This window comes from Trachymyrmex cornetzi, unplaced genomic scaffold (assembly GCF_001594075.2).
Source record: "Trachymyrmex cornetzi isolate Tcor2-1 unplaced genomic scaffold, Tcor1.1 scaffold205, whole genome shotgun sequence".
Lineage (NCBI taxonomy): Eukaryota > Metazoa > Arthropoda > Insecta > Hymenoptera > Formicidae > Trachymyrmex > Trachymyrmex cornetzi.
In genome coordinates this window covers 1,454,570-1,471,883 of record NW_017296691.1, presented here as the reverse complement: position 1 = coordinate 1,471,883, position 17,314 = coordinate 1,454,570, and the positions used below count along the sequence as shown (strand labels likewise).

The following is a 17,314-nucleotide window of genomic DNA, read 5'->3' as shown; positions in this document are numbered from 1 at the left end:
CGTCATTACGTACGGATACGCCTCGTCGTAACAACGATTCCGACAACAGAGAGTGCCGGAGTTAAGCACACCCTATGGAGAAGACGCTCGTGCGATGTCGTTAACAGTGTCATCTCCTTGTCGTCCACGTATGCGAACGGGTGAATATGAAGTAAGCGAGAGCCACACGATGAGTCGTTTGCGGCAATAACGATAGTCTGGTCATAATAACTCTCTTCGTCCATACACATTGATGGAGTTCTACCGTTGCCAACGAGGAAGTATCATACGGAATTACGAGCGTTCGCTTTGTCCCCATTCAATTGCGGATGGAAATTTCAGCGTTATTTCTTACATAATACAATGATATAAGTTCTACGGGTAAATTGATCGTTACGTGGTTCTCCTTATGTGCATACAGAATGGTTTAATTACCTCTTATTTTAATATGCAAATAATTATTATGATTCAACAGTAATAACATAACAATTCAATCAATATAACAATATAAGACATAATTAAAGCTTCCTGGTATCTCTTGGAGTGTTGATTCTTCATTAAAAAACAAGGAAACTTGTTTATATATATCCCAAAATTAGAAGAGACAAATAGTAATTTTAAATCATAAAGATGTTATAAAAGATTGTTCCAAAATTCGCGAATTAAAATAGCAAGAAATTGAAGAAATAAGTTACAAAAATAATAAAATAAAAATATAGGTTAAAAAAGTATTTGCCATTTTCCGAGCATTTTTGAGATATAGGTTTACAATTGGTTAATTACACCTACGATTAAATAGCTGCCCGTTCATGGTAGCTACGATTACTAACTATCGATGCATGATTTATGGACAGGCAACCATTTAACTGTAATATGTAATTAGCCAGTTGTAAACCTTTATCTTAAAAATTACTGCTCGGAAAATGGTAAATATATTTTTGTAACTTATTATACTGTATAATATATTGTATATCTTTAAATTTTTTACTGTTTGTTATTATGACTCTGATTAACAATTTTTAATGTTGAACACAGCAAAAATTGTTTAAATAGGCCATATTGTTATCTTATATTATACAGTGTTTTTTCACTATATGCATATTGAGAAATTTATCATTTTTTCCACAGATAAAACAATGAATATCTATAAGAGAAAGAAAAATTAATATTTTTATAAATTCTCTTTTTCTTCTTTTTTGCATAAATTTATAAACTTTTTTATTTTAAATCATACATCAATTTGTATAAACGCTATTTAGATATTGATAGAATAAAAGAAGCACAACTGTTAAATTTCCACTTGAACCAATCTACAATGATTCAAGTGGAAATATATCTATCTATAAAATTGTACGCTGCAAATCAGAATAATTAAAGCAACATAACATAAAAAGAATTAAAGAGAAATAAAAAAAGAAGAAATAGAAAGAAAAAGAAAAAAAAGAAATCAGTACTGCACAAATATTACAACAGTTATCAATTTCCATTTATTTATAGTGTTAGTGTAAATACTTTGTCAACGTATGTAACCATCACTCCGATATCCTGATGGGCAAACTGTCTCTTCTTCAATTTGAAACTATTATTAATCAAACAGGTCACGTTTGCGATTGTTAGTATTTTCGCAATTTCGAAAACCACGACCGTTTGTTACACGATAGAAAATTCTCGGATGATCCTTAGGGATTATCGTCAGATTTAAATCATACGCATCCGCGTGGGTAAATAGTTTCAGTCGTGTATTCGTTTGCAAAGTCAAATTAATTCGTATAATCTTCGTTATCGCATAAAGCGGAGTACATAAACCTCTGGTGCTTGCTAACCAATAATAGAATTTCTCTTCTCCGCCCATGTTATTTCCGAATGAAATGGATAATACCAATTTCCACAATACACATTGCAAATGCATCGCGCTCAATAGATTTGACGCTCTCTAATGTTTAACGTTGCCGGTTTATTCATTGACTTCAAAAGCGCGACCATCCGCTTAAGCAGCGAAGCTCCACCCGGAGATACATAAATGCAAAATAATTGGTGTAACGCATCATCATAATTTATGATCTTTTTCCGCTCTATAATTCGCATTGTACAATCGGGCTTTATCTTCACTGCATATTTATTTTGGTCTCTTTAAACAGCATTATACAAACTATAATCTTATGTAAAATTGTACATTGTTTTTCAAAGCCAGTAGAAATAGAAATAGACGTATTTTTAACTGTATAAATGTTCGTTATATATTTGCTGTTTTAATTTAAAACAACGCGTTTCGCGAAGCAAATCCTCTCGATTTAATATTTCGCCAGATTGCGTTTCCGCGATAGACAGTATTTTCTTAACGGACTAAAATCATGGCGCGCGCATGTTTTCTCTGGGAGAAATCGCGATCTTTCTTGTTTCTGTATTTTCCAAGTGAAGTAAACTTATCTACATTATTCAAATGATCCTTCAGAGTTCTCGTTTTAGCCTCGTCCAATATTACTCGCAACCGCTACGATGAGGAGACGGAATTCATCCTGTACCGCGGGGATCAGCGTCGCAGTGGATTAAACTATGCACGGCCATGTCGGGAATGCGTTGATAACATTATGCGCATCTTTTTCCCTCATGAATGTCGCCGAGATGCAGACGGATGGAACGAGTGGATTTATAACGGAGGCGAAAGATTCCCGCGCTCACCTCGACAAGACCACCGTGCGTAATATTCATTCTGCGAGATACGCCCCTTGTAATACAAAATGGAAAATCAAGGTCCCACCGCGCGAGTTGCAATCCTCCCCCGCGGACTTCGTTCTTTTCGTCAACTTATTATTTCATATATTGTATCAATCGCTTCACAACGTTCTAATTTATGCTTCAGCATCGCGCGTGAATTGCATCGAATTGGACGCATATCGCGCGGACACGATTAAATCCATTCGGAAGAGAAAGAGAGAAAACTATTCTGCAACTTCTCCGCTTCGCAGATTCACAACTGCGAATTAAGCGAGAAGTACGACAACAGTAGCAATGACAATGTTAAGGAAGAAGCGTATACTCTGGGGGATGTCGGAGCGCGAGATAACGTGCATGGTTTAGGCCGTATATATACTAAGCCGGTCGCCGAACAAGAATACGCGCTCCAGCTACTGCAGCTGCGGCGTTCTAACTGCTACATGTACGTGCCATATTGTATACATTAGCTCGTGCATAAAAAGAACATTCTTAGTAAAAAGGCAATTAAGACGAGACATGGCCGCAACGTCCTTAATTTAATCTTTCTTATGTAATCAGATATGTTATCAATGTGGTTCACAGTCATGTATTTCTAAAAATCAAGCTTTTTAAAAATTAGAATAATTTTAAAAATATCCAAATTTTGTAGCAAAGTTCTTATAAATTTTTTTAATAAAGTAAGATATTCAGCAAAATACAAAATTTGGATATTTTTAAAATTATTCTGTAATTTTTAAAAAGCTTGATTTTTTTAAATTAATTACCAGATAGACTTGTTAAAATGTGTTTTAATATTCTCTAATAATTATAAAATAATATTTTGAATAATATATATCCGATTTTTCGCTATTAAGAAAAAAAAACATTATACATATGCATGTTTTTTCTTTCTCGCAAATAATCAAATCTTGTAGCAATGATACCTTTGCAAAAATTTTGTCATTGCCTAAGTCTATCAGGAATATGTTCGGGTACGCTTGAGAGAAACCGCACAATATATAGTTGTTCCGGGAAAATAGCTTTCATTCGTGGCAGAATAATTGAGGTCACCGCACCACTCCGATGAACGCGGAAATCGGCCGAAATCCCGAAAATCGAATTTTCCGCCTTCGCTCCAATTTCAGTCGGCTTTTAATAAGTCAACAGACAGGCTCGCTCGATATTCAGCCCAACGTGCGGTACTATGGCACAGGCCAATACCGAACAGTCGTGCTCCCTCAGCGTCGTAGGCGAAGGCGCGCAGTTCGCGTTTCGTTCCAACGCGTCACGTGCACGCCGTCACCGCGAACCACTTCAAATCTGACACCGCATCGGCGCACGTACGCAGCCGGTTTAAGCGGGCATGTTTGCACTGCCAGTGTTCCGCTAACGAACCTATCCAACTACCCCCCGAGCCTCTCTCGCGAACCCTTAGCGACCCGGCTGACTCCTCGTCGTTGCTGTATTCAGCTGCCATATTCGTTCCCCGCTTCGCATATTCGCTTTAATGACATAAGTCGAAACGCTGCGAAACTTTTGACACGTCGAAATCGTTTTTCTAATTCTCAATCGCGGCACGTCAGTTGCGCCCCAATTTCAGAGAAAGTGTATTCCTTTTATTTGCATACACAAAGACCGAAGTTTTTTGCCAGAATATATTAGTAATCAAATTATTTAAATTTTCCTGTACTCCTCTTTCTTCTAAAAGAAACTAAGTACAAAAACATTATATAAAACTATAAATATATATATAATTTTCCGCTGCATTTATATTTTAATCTATTTCGGTTATTTTCAATTTCTAAAACTTTTATAATAATGCCATATAATAATAAAAAAAAAAACAGATTCGGTAATCATGCGGTAGTCATTTTTTGGATTTAAAGTCAGCAAATAAAGAAACAAGCAAAGAATGTAGAATTCTCAACATCCTGAAAGCGTTAAATGTACTCATCAATTGTTTAGATTTACCAAAGATATACTCTGAGACTAATTCAAATACGAGAACTAGAGAAACACGGTCAAACAACTGTTAGCGTACGAGTCAGTAGGGAAGAGAAGGTGAGTTGTTCCCTGTCAGAAACAGTTACGAACGCATTTAAGGAAGTTAAATCGGGATGTTTGTTCCTCAACATTTGGTGGCTCTGGTAAATTCAGGCATTTGTGAGATTAGTTTCAATTTTGAAGGAAATATAGCAGCCAATATACAATATATAAATGTTTGCAGGCCAAATTGCTATTAATTCCAATTTATAAGCTTGTTTTAAATCTCTGTGCCGATTAGAACAGCTTGGCTTAATGTAAAATACTTAATTTCTCATTTGCACTGCGCAGACAAGTACCTGACAGTGTTAACTTGCGAGATAAACTCATCATTGCAAAATGTAAACGAACTAAACGAAGCGACAGAATTTGGAAGCATCAGGTGTTATTATTTGAGGAAGACGCTAAAGGCACGGAAAAACAATGGTAGCGCGAACGCTAGCCATCCCGCGTAAATAAAGAGATAATTTATGATCGTTACACAATGATCGTCATAAATCGCATTTCTACTGGTCGACAGAACGTGCCGTTATGCGAGGAACTCCGCTTCCGCCTGTTAGCCTCAATCTCTCCCCGCACCACCACGCCGCAGTGTCGATATTTTACCGCGGGAACGCAATACACGGCCGGCATAATTTATCTGTTTTCAAATATGCCCGCGCCGATAGATTTACATATTTTAATATAAATTCCTAAATGCCGGCCCCCGTCCATACAGACAGCCCCATGAACCAAGTACATCTTTATCGATCATCACTCTACCGTTTTACATCTTGCTTCTTATATACCCCCGCCTTTCCTTAATGTAACAGCTAAGACCACCTCAAAATGAGAAATAAAAGCAACGGATTCTTTGCGTGTCTTCGCGTTATTAATTGTATCGTAGCAAGTAAAGTAATAGCGGGCGACTATCATAACTTAAAACTGCTTGCAACTTATTTTTTGACAAATGTTCAGAAGAAATACACTAATTATATAACAATATTAAATACAGTTATATGTATATATGCAGGCTGAATCGAAATACCACAGCAAAAAGATAAAAAAAGTTAAAAAAGTATTTGCCATTTTTATTCCGAGCAATAATTTTTGAAGCATAAAGGTTTAAAACTGACTAATTACAGAATGTTCCATGGGAAGTTGTTGAAATTAATCAATTGTCATTTTTAAACGCGCATACAGAGAATAAGAAAAATATAATATTTTTTTAATAGAAGACATTGGTAGTTTTATTCATTCATGTATAAAATAGACGGTCGAAAATTTAAAAAACATTATTTAACATCTTTTTGTCAAAAGAGATGTTAAATAGTTTCTTAAATTTCCGAAATATATATCATTAATATAGACGATTTTTTATATTTTTATAAACATGTAATTGAATAATACAAATATTTCAAAAATCGTATGTTTACTTTATATGTAAATAAAACTGCCAAATGTCCTCTATTTAAAAAATATTTTATATTTTTTCTATTCCCTATACGTTTAAAAATCATAGTTGTTAGTATATGTATTAGTTTCAGTAACTTTCTATAGGACACTCTGTACAAATTACGATTAAACCTGTCTGTGAATCACGCATGGATGTTAATGATCGCACAAGGCGACTTAACCGTTTAACCGTAATCTGTAATTAACTACTCTTAAATTTTTATGTATTAAAAACTGTTACTCAGAACAAAAAATTGCAAATATTTTTTTAACTTATTTTTTTCAAAAACTTTCTTAAAGTATTTTAGTTTGTAAATGTCAGAATATCTTATATAGTTTCCATTAAGTTTATAATAATCATTACGATATATTTTATTATAAGCTCTATTAAAAATAAATATTGATTGAATTATATTATATGTCAATTTTCAAAATCACCTATGAATAGCATATAGTATCTGACTATAACGGTGTGAGAAGAGATCTAATCGCAGAGCTAGAATACGAGGCATACACTTAGATTTTGACAGGACCCGACACTCGATGCATGCCGCGAAAATCGATTTTCCTGATAACGCTACGCGATTCCTTCGAACTGCGCGAAGCACGACGGAACTTGTTTGACACCTTAACTATCGCTCGCACTCGAATGCCTCCATAGTTGTCAGTCGAGCTCGGTACGGTATAAGCTGCTATTGTCGGAAATGCATGTTTAGAAGCACGCATACGGATGCACAACGTAGATATGGGAGACGCACATTTGTGTATAGGAAACGCGCATTTCAATCGTTCACGTATAAATGCCAAATGACGCTGTATTTGTCATACGACAAGCAGGATGTAACTACTGGGTGTGTGTAGCAGCCACTTCGTCGAAATTTGAATGCAACGATTACACGCGAACGCATTGCCGATAACGTTGCTTCGCGATAAGCTGAATTTGTCACAAATCGGAATGTCGTGTATATCTTTTTAGAATGACATGTACAAGTACAAGGCATCGTAGGAGATAAACAACAGCGATATCTGATAGTCAGTATTTCGTTTCCTGATAGTATATTGACCATAAATTTCGAGTATGCAATGTAAAATAAACGATAAATATCCTTACAATGTCATTTTTCATATATTTCTCATAAAATAAATATAGATACACAAAATCCTTATTTTAGATTTTACTGTATCATTTATTTTTCTCTCTGTTTAACTAAAAATAGAAAATACATTGAAAAAGATTAGATTAGCAAAATTATTATTGAAACGTAGACAGTATTATAGAAAGAAAACAACTTAAATATAAAATATTAATAATGTAATCTTCTTACGGACTCTCCCAAATTCAACAACAAACATTAAATATAAAAAATTTGATATTTATATAAAAAATGTAAAGCGACATGAAATTTAGTCTTTACCAGCCTCTAACTTTCTTACTTTATCGTAAGCGTAAAGTTGTTTGTTATAAAGTTGTTGATGCATTAATAGACAGGCCTCTTACTGAAAATATTCCTCACATTAATTCTCCAGTAGGTTGAATAGACAGTTCCGTAATCTGCAATTAATTAACGCGTAAAATAATTTTTCTATATTTATTATTTATTAGAAAGAGAGAGTACGTTAATGATTTTTTGAACCTGCACAATCGGTCGTGTTCCAAGAGCATAAATGATCGCATCCGCTACGTCCTCCGGTAGAATATGCTGTTCTTTCTCAAAAAAGTTTTTCAAACCTTCCTCATGCGCAATTATATTTGTTTTTACAACACCAGGACTAATGCCCTGAAAAAACCAGACAAGGAAGTAATAATACCTACATAATAAACGGAAGCATAGTTCGCAATACTTTGCATAAAAATAATATCATAAACATCATGATAATATATCTGCTATAATATTATGCTGATAAACATAAGCACTCAATCACTGTTTTGATAAAATATATGAATATTTTATTATAGAGTATTTTGTTTACGGCTTCTATTATCTCATTGTAAAACGGTTTGCCATCAATATACCAATAAAGTAATATTATAATTATTATAATGCGTTTCTTGTTAATTAAAAGTTATAATTTTACATAACATTATAAAAATATTATCTTACGGTAACTCGAATAGGTGCCTTAATTTTTCCTACTTCACGTCGCACTGTGTTAGTCGGAGCAAGAGATGCATGTTTACTAGAGAAATATACATTACATTCAAACAACTCGTTCGGTATTCTGTGATGGCTCGCAATACTGTGGATAAAAAATATCAATATTAAACGTACATTATACAGTAAATAAGCATTACAATAAACTTTTTTCAAAAAATCTTTCACAATCGTTCATAGTTTATATGGAAAACCAAGGAAATTTTTTTATTAAACTTATTTCTAAAGGTTTATTTATTTATTTAATCATTGTTAATGTACTAATCATAGATAACATTACCTGTTGATATTGAAAATATGTCCCTCACCGTTTCGTTTGCGCATCGAACAAACTGCTTTATTCATACATACTGCGACTGCGAGAACATTAGTATTTAATATCTTTTCAAATGTCTTTCTGTTGCTATCTGCAAACGTAATTTATGGAATTATATTTAATGAACTAATATGATCGAGGAAGCTGAATTTTATTGTATATTGTTAGTATAAGAGTCACAATTGGCTGCAGGATGTACGTAGCAAAATAAAGTAAATAAAAGTAAAAATCTCCTTTTTTTAGCAACATAACATTTTTCGCTTAAAACATCATTCCATATCCCTACTAAATAGGCTATTTTTTAATGACTTTAATAATATTTTGCGATCAAAATTAGATTTTTAAATAAGACATTTCGTCGGTTCTCAAATTTTTCAAGTATTCCGGGATTAAATGTATTAACAGTCACGAATACTTTGCAGCTGCATATCAATGTATCCTTTGATTGAAAAAAAAAATTACAATATTTGTTATTTCCCGAAACAATTACATAAATATATAAGTTCAAATTAATATCGAATTAACTCGATTGCACAATACTGAGATAATATGTACAACACATATTGTATTTCTACAGTGGCCATAAAGAAAAATTCATTACCGATATCGGCATATAAATAATATTTATTTAAATAATTCTTTAAAAATTTCTTATTTGTGTACACAGAGAGAATCTTCTTTTAAAATTTACCCTGAAAATATGGTGATTGTAGTACAATACAATGTTTTAAAGATTTTTACCATGCACTTCAGTAAAATTGATCAAACTTATTTTATACTTTATTGTAGTTTTATTAATGAATGAGAAAGATTTATATCAAAATTCTTCGAAATACAATGTTGTCCCACGATTGTCATATTTTCAGGGTAAATTCTAAGAAAAAATTCTCTCCGTGTAATATTCTACATAATCAGCATACCTATTATTCGTGATGTTTCAATAATGCCAGCATTGTTGACCATAATATCCACACCACCTAACGTCTCAATTTGCAAAAATGCTGCATTGATCTCGTCCTCGCGAGTTACGTCGCAGCATATAGTATATAATTTGCCCGGGAAACGTTCTCGCTTACAATCTGCATCAAGTTTTGCTAATCTTTCTTTCAGGACTTCCAGAGCAACCACATTCACTCCGTTTCGCAGAAGAGCACGTGTGATTGCTTCGCCCAAGCCGGATCCAGCGCCGGTAACGACTGCGGTTTTACCAAGCCAACGATCCATAATTGACTGTCTGCAAATACGACGTAGCTCGTGGTTGACATGCCACTAATAACTATCGAGCCGAAAATAATATCAAACTCATAAAAAGCGTAATTATGAATGTTCACAATCGCGCAGCGACATTAAATTTAGCCGTGAATTTGTGGAAATTTCGATTAACAATACTAGCACATATACTTACCTTTATATCTTCTATTCGCAGCCGTCAGATATACTAGCTTGTAACAAAATGAATTGTAAAATCACGATATTCCAGTTTCCGGAAGAGTTAAAAAAATGTCTAATGCAGCAGGATAATAAACCGAGAAGATCGCTTCAGTAGTTTCATACGAATTGTAAATGGGACGTCACTGAAAATTCACTCAAATTTATATAAACAGAACGATTCTGATACTATCGAGACAGTATTATCTTTTGGTAGGAGTGAGGATACCGCATGTAAAGATTATATAAGTGTAAAGTAAATATAAGTATTACATAATAATTTTTCTATAAACAAATTATATAATAGGTTTTTTAGAGAGATAAATGTAGATAAATGTGTAATTTAGATGTATAGTGTGAGATAAATGTGTAATTTAGAGACAGATAAATGTATAACGAATACATCTACATGCACACATACATTCACCTATTTCTTTATGAAAGTATAAGTTACATTGTAATAATATAAGAAATTTATCAGTCTTAAATTTCCAAATTAAAAGATGTAATAAAGAATTGTATATGGAGATGTATATTATTTTATACTTTTTAAAATAATACGTATTTTCCATATACAAATCTTTATTACATTTTTAATTTGGAAATTTAAGGCTGATAAATTTCTTATATTATTACAACAGCAAAGATTAATACATCAGTTATTTTTAAGGCTGAAATTTCTTATATTATTATTTTTTCTGGAGAAACTGATGTATTAATCTTTGCTGTTATTCAAAGCAACGAAAAACATTTCTTAAGATAAGAAGCAGATACACGGAGAGAATTTTTCGTTATTTTTTACCGCAAAATTCATTACAAATTTCATCATGGTTGGTAATAAGCTTGGGACAACTTGACAATAATGAAATATTATCAGTAACAATAGATTTTTTGAAATATACAAGAGACTTTTTGAGACACACTCGACAACGAAAATAACCGATAAATATCGATTACAGTCGATTAATTACTATGTTACGTGTATGTTACTATTGAAACGTGGACAGTATTATAGGAAGAAAACAACTTAAATATAAAATAATAATAATGTAATCTTCTTACGGACTCTCCCAAATTCAACAACAAACATTAAATATAAAAAATTTGATATTTATATTGTATAACAAATGCAAAGCGACATGAAACTTAATCTTTACCAGCCTCTAACTTTCTAACTTTATCGTAAGCGTAAAGTTGTTTGTTGTAAAGTTCTTGATGCATTAATAGACAGGCCTCTTACTGAAAATATTCCTCACATTAATTCTCCAGTAGGTTGAATAGACAGTTCCGTAATCTGCAATTAATTAACGCGTAAAATAATTTTTCTATATTTATTATTTATTAGAAAGAGAGAGTACGTTAATGATTTTTTGAACCTGCACAATCGGTCGTGTTCCAAGAGCATAAATGATCGCATCCGCTATGTCCTCCGGTAGAATATGCTGTGCTTTCTCAAAAAAGTTTTTCAAACCATCGTCATGCGCAACTATATTTGTTTTTACAGTACCAGGACTAATGCCCTGGAAAAACCAGACAAGGAAGTAATAATTATCTACATAATAAACGCAGCATAGTTGCAGTACACTGCATAAAAATATCATAAACATCATGATAATATATCTGCTATAATATTATGCTGATAAACATAAGTACTCCATCATTGTTTACATTTGATAAAATATATGAATATTTGATTATAGAGTATTTTGTTTGTGGCTTCTATTATCTCATTGTAGAACAGTTTGCTATCAATATACCAATAAAGTAATATAATTATTATAATGCGTTTCTTGTTAATTTTAAAAGTTATAATTTATACATAACATTATAAAAATATTATCTTACGGTAACTCGAATAGGTGCCTTAATTTTTCCTACTTCACGTCGCACTGTGTTAGTAAGAGCAAGAGATGCATGTTTACTAGAGAAATACATATTACATTCAAACAACTCGTTCGGTATTCTGTGATGGCTCACAATACTGTGGATAAAAAATATCAATATTAAACGTACATTATACAGTAAATAAGCATCACAATAAAATTTTTCCAAAAAATCTTTCACAATCGTTCATAGTTTATGGAAAACCAAAGAAATTTTTTTGTTAAACTTATTTCTAAAGGCTTATTTATTTATTCAATCATTGTTAATGTACTAATCATAGATAACATTACCTGTTGATATTGAAAATATGTCCCTCACCGTTTCGTTTGCGCATCGAACAAACTGCTTTATTCATACATACTGCGACTGCGAGAACATTAGTATTTAATATCTTTTCAAATGTCTTTCTGTTGCTATCTGCAAACGTAATTTATGGAATTATATTTAATGAACTAATATGATCGAGGAAGCTGAATTTTATTGTATATTGTCAGTATAAGTGTTACAATTAGCTGCAGGATGTACATAGCAAAATAAAGTAAATAAAAGTAAAGATCTCCTTTTTTTAGCAACATAACATTTTTCGCTTAAAACATCATTCCATATCTCTACTGGTTAGGCTATTTTTTAATAATATTTTACGATCAAAATTAGATTTTTAAATAAGATATTTAGTCGGTTCTCGAATTTTTCAAGTATTCTGAGATTAAATGTATTGACAGTCACGAATACTTTGCAGCTGCATATCAATGTATCCTTTGATTGAATTACAATATTTGTTATTTCCCGAAACAATTACATAAATATATAAGTTCAAATTAATATCGAATTAAGTCGATTGCACAATACTAAGATAATATGTACAATACATATATATTATATTTCTACAGTGGCCATAAAGAAAAATTCATTACCGATATCGGCATATAAATAATATTTATTTAAATAATTCTTTAAAAATTTCGTATTTGTAATATTCTACATAATCATCATACCTATTATTCGTGATGTTTCAATAATGCCAGCATTGTTGACCATAATATCCACACCACCTAACGTCTCAATTTGCAAAAATGCTGCATTGATCTCGTCCTCGCGAGTTACGTCGCAGCATATAGTATATAATTTGCCCGGAAAACGTTCTCGCTTACAATCTGCATCAAGTTTTACTAATCTTTCTTTTAGGACTTCCAGAGCAACCACATTCACTCCGTTTCGCAGAAGAGCACGTGTAATTGCTTCGCCCATGCCGGATCCAGCGCCGGTAACGACTGCGGTTTTACCAAGCCAACGATCCATAATTGCCTGTCTGCAAATACGACGTAGCTCGTGGTTGACATGCCACTAATAACTACCGAGCCGAAAATAATATCAAACTCATAAAAAGCGTAATTATGAATGTTCACAATCGCGCAGCGACATTAAATTTAGCCGTGAATTTGTGGAAATGGCATTTCGATTAACAATACTAGCACATATACTTACCTTTATATCTTCTATTCGCAGCCGTCAGATGTACTAGCTTGTCACAAAATAAATTATAAAATCGAGATATTCCAGTTTCCGAAAGAGTTAAAAAAATGTCTGATGCAGCAGGATAATAAACCGAGAAGATCGCTTCAGTGTCAGTAGTTTCATACGAACTGTAAATGGAACTTCACTGAAAATTCACTTAAATTTATATAAACAGAACGATTCTGATATCGGGATAGTTTATCTTTTGATAGGAGTGGATATGGTATGTGAAGATTATATAAGTGTGAAGTAAATATAAGTATTACATAATAGTTTCTCTATAAACAAATTATATAATAGGTTTTAGAGAGATAAATGTAGATAAATGTAGATAAATGTGTAATTTAGATGTATAGTGTAGATAAATGTGTAATAAATATAGATAAATGTGTGAGATAAATGTGTAATTTAGAGAGAGATAAATGTATAACGAATACATCTACACATGCACACATACATTCACCTATTTCTTTATGAAAGTATAAGTTACATTGTAATAATATAAGAAATTTATCAGCCTTAAATTTCCAAATTAAAAGATGTAATAAAGATTTGTATATAGAGATGCATATTATATTTTATACTTTTTAAAATAATATGTATTATTTTTCTCAAATATTTGTTTGTTATTAATTAGAAATCAGAAACTGATGTATTAATACATCTTTGCTGTTATTCAAAGCAACGAAAAACATTTCTTAAGATAAGAAGCAGATACGAACGAGCCATTAATTTTCTTATAACCCACAGCCAGCGAACCGCTATGTTAAAAGTTTTTGCACTCATATCACAACTCTAATAGAGAATATTCTGTGAAACACGGAGACCATTTTTCGTTGCAGACATGTCCTGAACGTTGAGCACGTATAGGCCAGACGCATCATGGAGAAGGACAGAGATCCTTCGGCTTAGGTTTATCCGTTTACCCACTGGTTCCATCCTACGGTTTTGCCACGGCCTTTACTTGTTTTAAGTGAAGCGCGACGTGACCTGCCGCAATCCCCTTCGTATCCACGTACAATCACATTGGCTTCTGCGTACCGTCTTTGAACCAATCTCTTCCGCGGAGACATCGGGCAGAATATCAGGATATTTCGAAATCCTGAAGATTCCAGCAGATGACTTCTAGAGACCTATCTCGTTTCGTAAGAGAAGGATCTTATTGTCAAAATATACAATACAAATATCTCAATTTATGACTGTCGGAAGTTTAAGTTTCGAGACCTTGGTAAAAAATATTCATCTACATATATTTAAAATAAAAGAAATAATTTGAGATACTCCAAAAACAAAATTAATGCATCCTGCATGCATAGTCTACATCAATATAGCGAGCAAAGGACTGCAAATATCGATTACTACCTAATTTGTTCAATTGATTACCGCTTTATGAATATAGAACATTTATAGAGAGAAGCAGGAAGGACGAGAAACTTTACAATTACATCTAACCACAGATGTAATAAGAATAGACTGCGTATTTAAGTAGACTATACTCTATAAAATTATCACTGTTTAGAAAGATTGAAATAGCTTGAATCTATCGTTCTGTCCCTTTTTGAAATATCAAGTTGAAGAAAAATGTCGACATACAATTCAATTCTTTTTAATAGAATACAGAAGCTAACAAGATCAGAGAATACGCAGTTCATATCTGTTATGTCTATGCTTATGTGTCTAATAAGTTAAATAAGCAATCGGCAAAATTTTGCTGGCGTGTCTCAGCACTGAAACTGCGCTCGCTTTGAGCGCTCACGGAGTAAGCTTCATTCTATCTTCCTTTTACATATGTATAATGAACGATAAAAATAAAATGAAACTTACAATACCAAAAACAAATATAGCCTGAATATTACAATTTTTATTTATTTAAAGCAAAAGATACTTAGATAAGATTGAACGAATGTAGATTTTTATATTTTTATTGCAGCGTGAATTTATTTTTTCTATCGATAATTTTGTTATTTTCAATCTTTAATAATCTCGAGATTCGGAATAGAAACCGCTGCCACTTCCTCCTCTCGCTCCCACTCACCCCTTCTTCGCAGATAAACGATACTCGTTTCCGGACGCAATAACAACGGCGTGTATCGATCTTCGTGAGCCGGCATCTGGTACCGGGTCCGGTGCCAGGCCGAGAGCATTATTCTTGTTCACGCAGGACGACGAGGAAATCAACAAGAAAACCAGAAGAGGCTTCTCTCTCGCTTCCTGGCCCGGTCCGGCCCGCCAGATGCTACTACTACTCGACCATTTCTCAATGTTGCCGTGATTACGCGCATCGTTCCTCACTTACTACCATGGATTCATGTTTTTTTCATAGACGACAAATTATATAACGACGTGCAGATATGTGATCTCGTTGAACTCGAGCGAAATTACGAGAGATATAGTATAAAAGATCCGTTTCTGCGAGATGAACAGTATCATATTACACTTACATATATATGTGAGCAAGAAGAGAGCTATATGCTTTCCTTTTAGAAAATTATTCGTTATAAAATTTTTCTCGAACTAAATGTTTCCTTTAGAAAAAATTTACGACGTATTGCATAAATATGGAATGATTTAATATTAAAAACTAAACAATTTTAAGATCAAATAAATCTTTCTAAACCAAATATTTATCTTTTAGTTCAAAAAGTTTTAAGCAAAATGGCGAGTATGTTTCGACACAGAACATAATGTATGCGCGCGTGCTCTCTCTCTCTCTCTCTCTCTCTCTCTCTCTCTCTCTCTCTCTCTGATTTTCTTAAATATTTTATAGTATTTACTCCGCGAGAGTGCTTTGAAGTCGATGAAAGGCGACCGTATTTCTTCAGATATCAGAAATGTTCGAGCACACGACTTAAGAAGTAACGACCTTCGAACCAAAAATATTATTATACTCTGCGCCAGCTGACGAGGAAATCAAAAAGAAAGGTGGAGGAAAGCTGTGTTCCCCGATTCCAAAGCGCCATATGCTTCTGCCGCTTGGCTATTTTTCAATGGATCGTGATTACATATACCAATCCGTATTGCTACAAACCCTATAAGCTTTCCTTCCTGCAGTATATGTAACCATGAATTGCACGTATTAAACGCGAAACAAAATAAACTTCAACAGATTGAAAGTTGATTATCACGAGAAAGCTTCAGAATAAACTGCGACACAGATGTATACATCTTTAAACGAGTCCATACACATATGTGATCTTTTCTAAGCGATTGATAAACAATTATTTTATAGGAAAATAAAAAAGACTCTAATCACTACAATCTTACAACAACAAAAAATCACTATGCAATCTCCACGAAAAGTTTTTTTATTTATTTGCTCCTTATGTACGTTACATGTATCCTCGCCGTTTCCAATAGCTTCTGTGATAATATATAACCAGCCGACTTCTGTCCAGAATCTTCGATTCTACAAAAGTTTGGCTTTACACGTCGTTTCCGCTGGCCAGATGTGGAGAAACGACCATTGGGCACCCATAATTTTCGAGTTATCGAAAAAACTTCGGATCTGAAGCGAAGCGGGTGCCCGCCGAGAATTTCCAAAACTTTCTTTCTCGCCAGGTGCAAACGAGATGCAAACAACCTGGTGCCAGACCATTTTGAAAATTCCGAACAGGTCATCCAAGTAGCTCCGCGTGCGGGAAATGCGAAATCAGCCGCTTACGCATTTCAGGCAAGCATTCCCCACGGCTTCCAATAACTCTAAAACTATGACGGCTCGCGATTGGAGGCTTTTAAAATCTTAGCGTGATAAATAAGGTAGAAAAGAAACGTGAAAGAAAATTTCGAAAATCCAGACTCGTTGACCCATTTCAACTCTCTGAGTTGAAGTAGTTACTTTATACTAGCACGATAAGACGCAAACGAAGTG

At 33.4% G+C, this 17,314-nt stretch overlaps 2 protein-coding genes across 3 annotated transcripts; both read right to left on the bottom strand.

The window, feature by feature from the left end:
• Positions 1 to 7,525: 7,525 nt before the first annotated feature.
• Positions 7,526 to 10,203, bottom strand: LOC108759807 (farnesol dehydrogenase-like). Its single transcript, XM_018505446.1, has 6 exons — positions 10,025 to 10,203; positions 9,540 to 9,853; positions 8,584 to 8,710; positions 8,253 to 8,388; positions 7,785 to 7,928; positions 7,526 to 7,702 (listed from the first exon to the last, which is right to left on the bottom strand). Exons 2-6 carry the CDS (start codon positions 9,841 to 9,843, stop codon positions 7,661 to 7,663), a joined length of 753 nt encoding a protein of 250 aa, XP_018360948.1. The 5' UTR covers positions 9,844 to 9,853; positions 10,025 to 10,203; the 3' UTR covers positions 7,526 to 7,660.
• Positions 10,204 to 11,105: 902 nt separating this feature from the next.
• Positions 11,106 to 13,588, bottom strand: LOC108759774 (farnesol dehydrogenase). 2 transcript variants are annotated; one of them, XM_018505388.1, is made up of 6 exons: positions 13,420 to 13,588; positions 12,927 to 13,243; positions 12,222 to 12,348; positions 11,893 to 12,028; positions 11,424 to 11,567; positions 11,106 to 11,341 (listed from the first exon to the last, which is right to left on the bottom strand). In XM_018505388.1, the coding sequence occupies exons 2-6, from the start codon at positions 13,228 to 13,230 to the stop codon at positions 11,300 to 11,302; spliced, it is 753 nt and encodes a 250-aa protein (XP_018360890.1). In that variant the 5' UTR covers positions 13,231 to 13,243; positions 13,420 to 13,588; the 3' UTR covers positions 11,106 to 11,299. The 2 variants fall into 2 exon arrangements, with proteins under 2 accessions (XP_018360890.1, XP_018360889.1); XM_018505387.1 differs by having other exon boundaries at positions 11,110 to 11,341; positions 12,927 to 13,240; positions 13,417 to 13,587.
• Between the last annotated feature and the right edge of the window lie 3,726 nt (positions 13,589 to 17,314).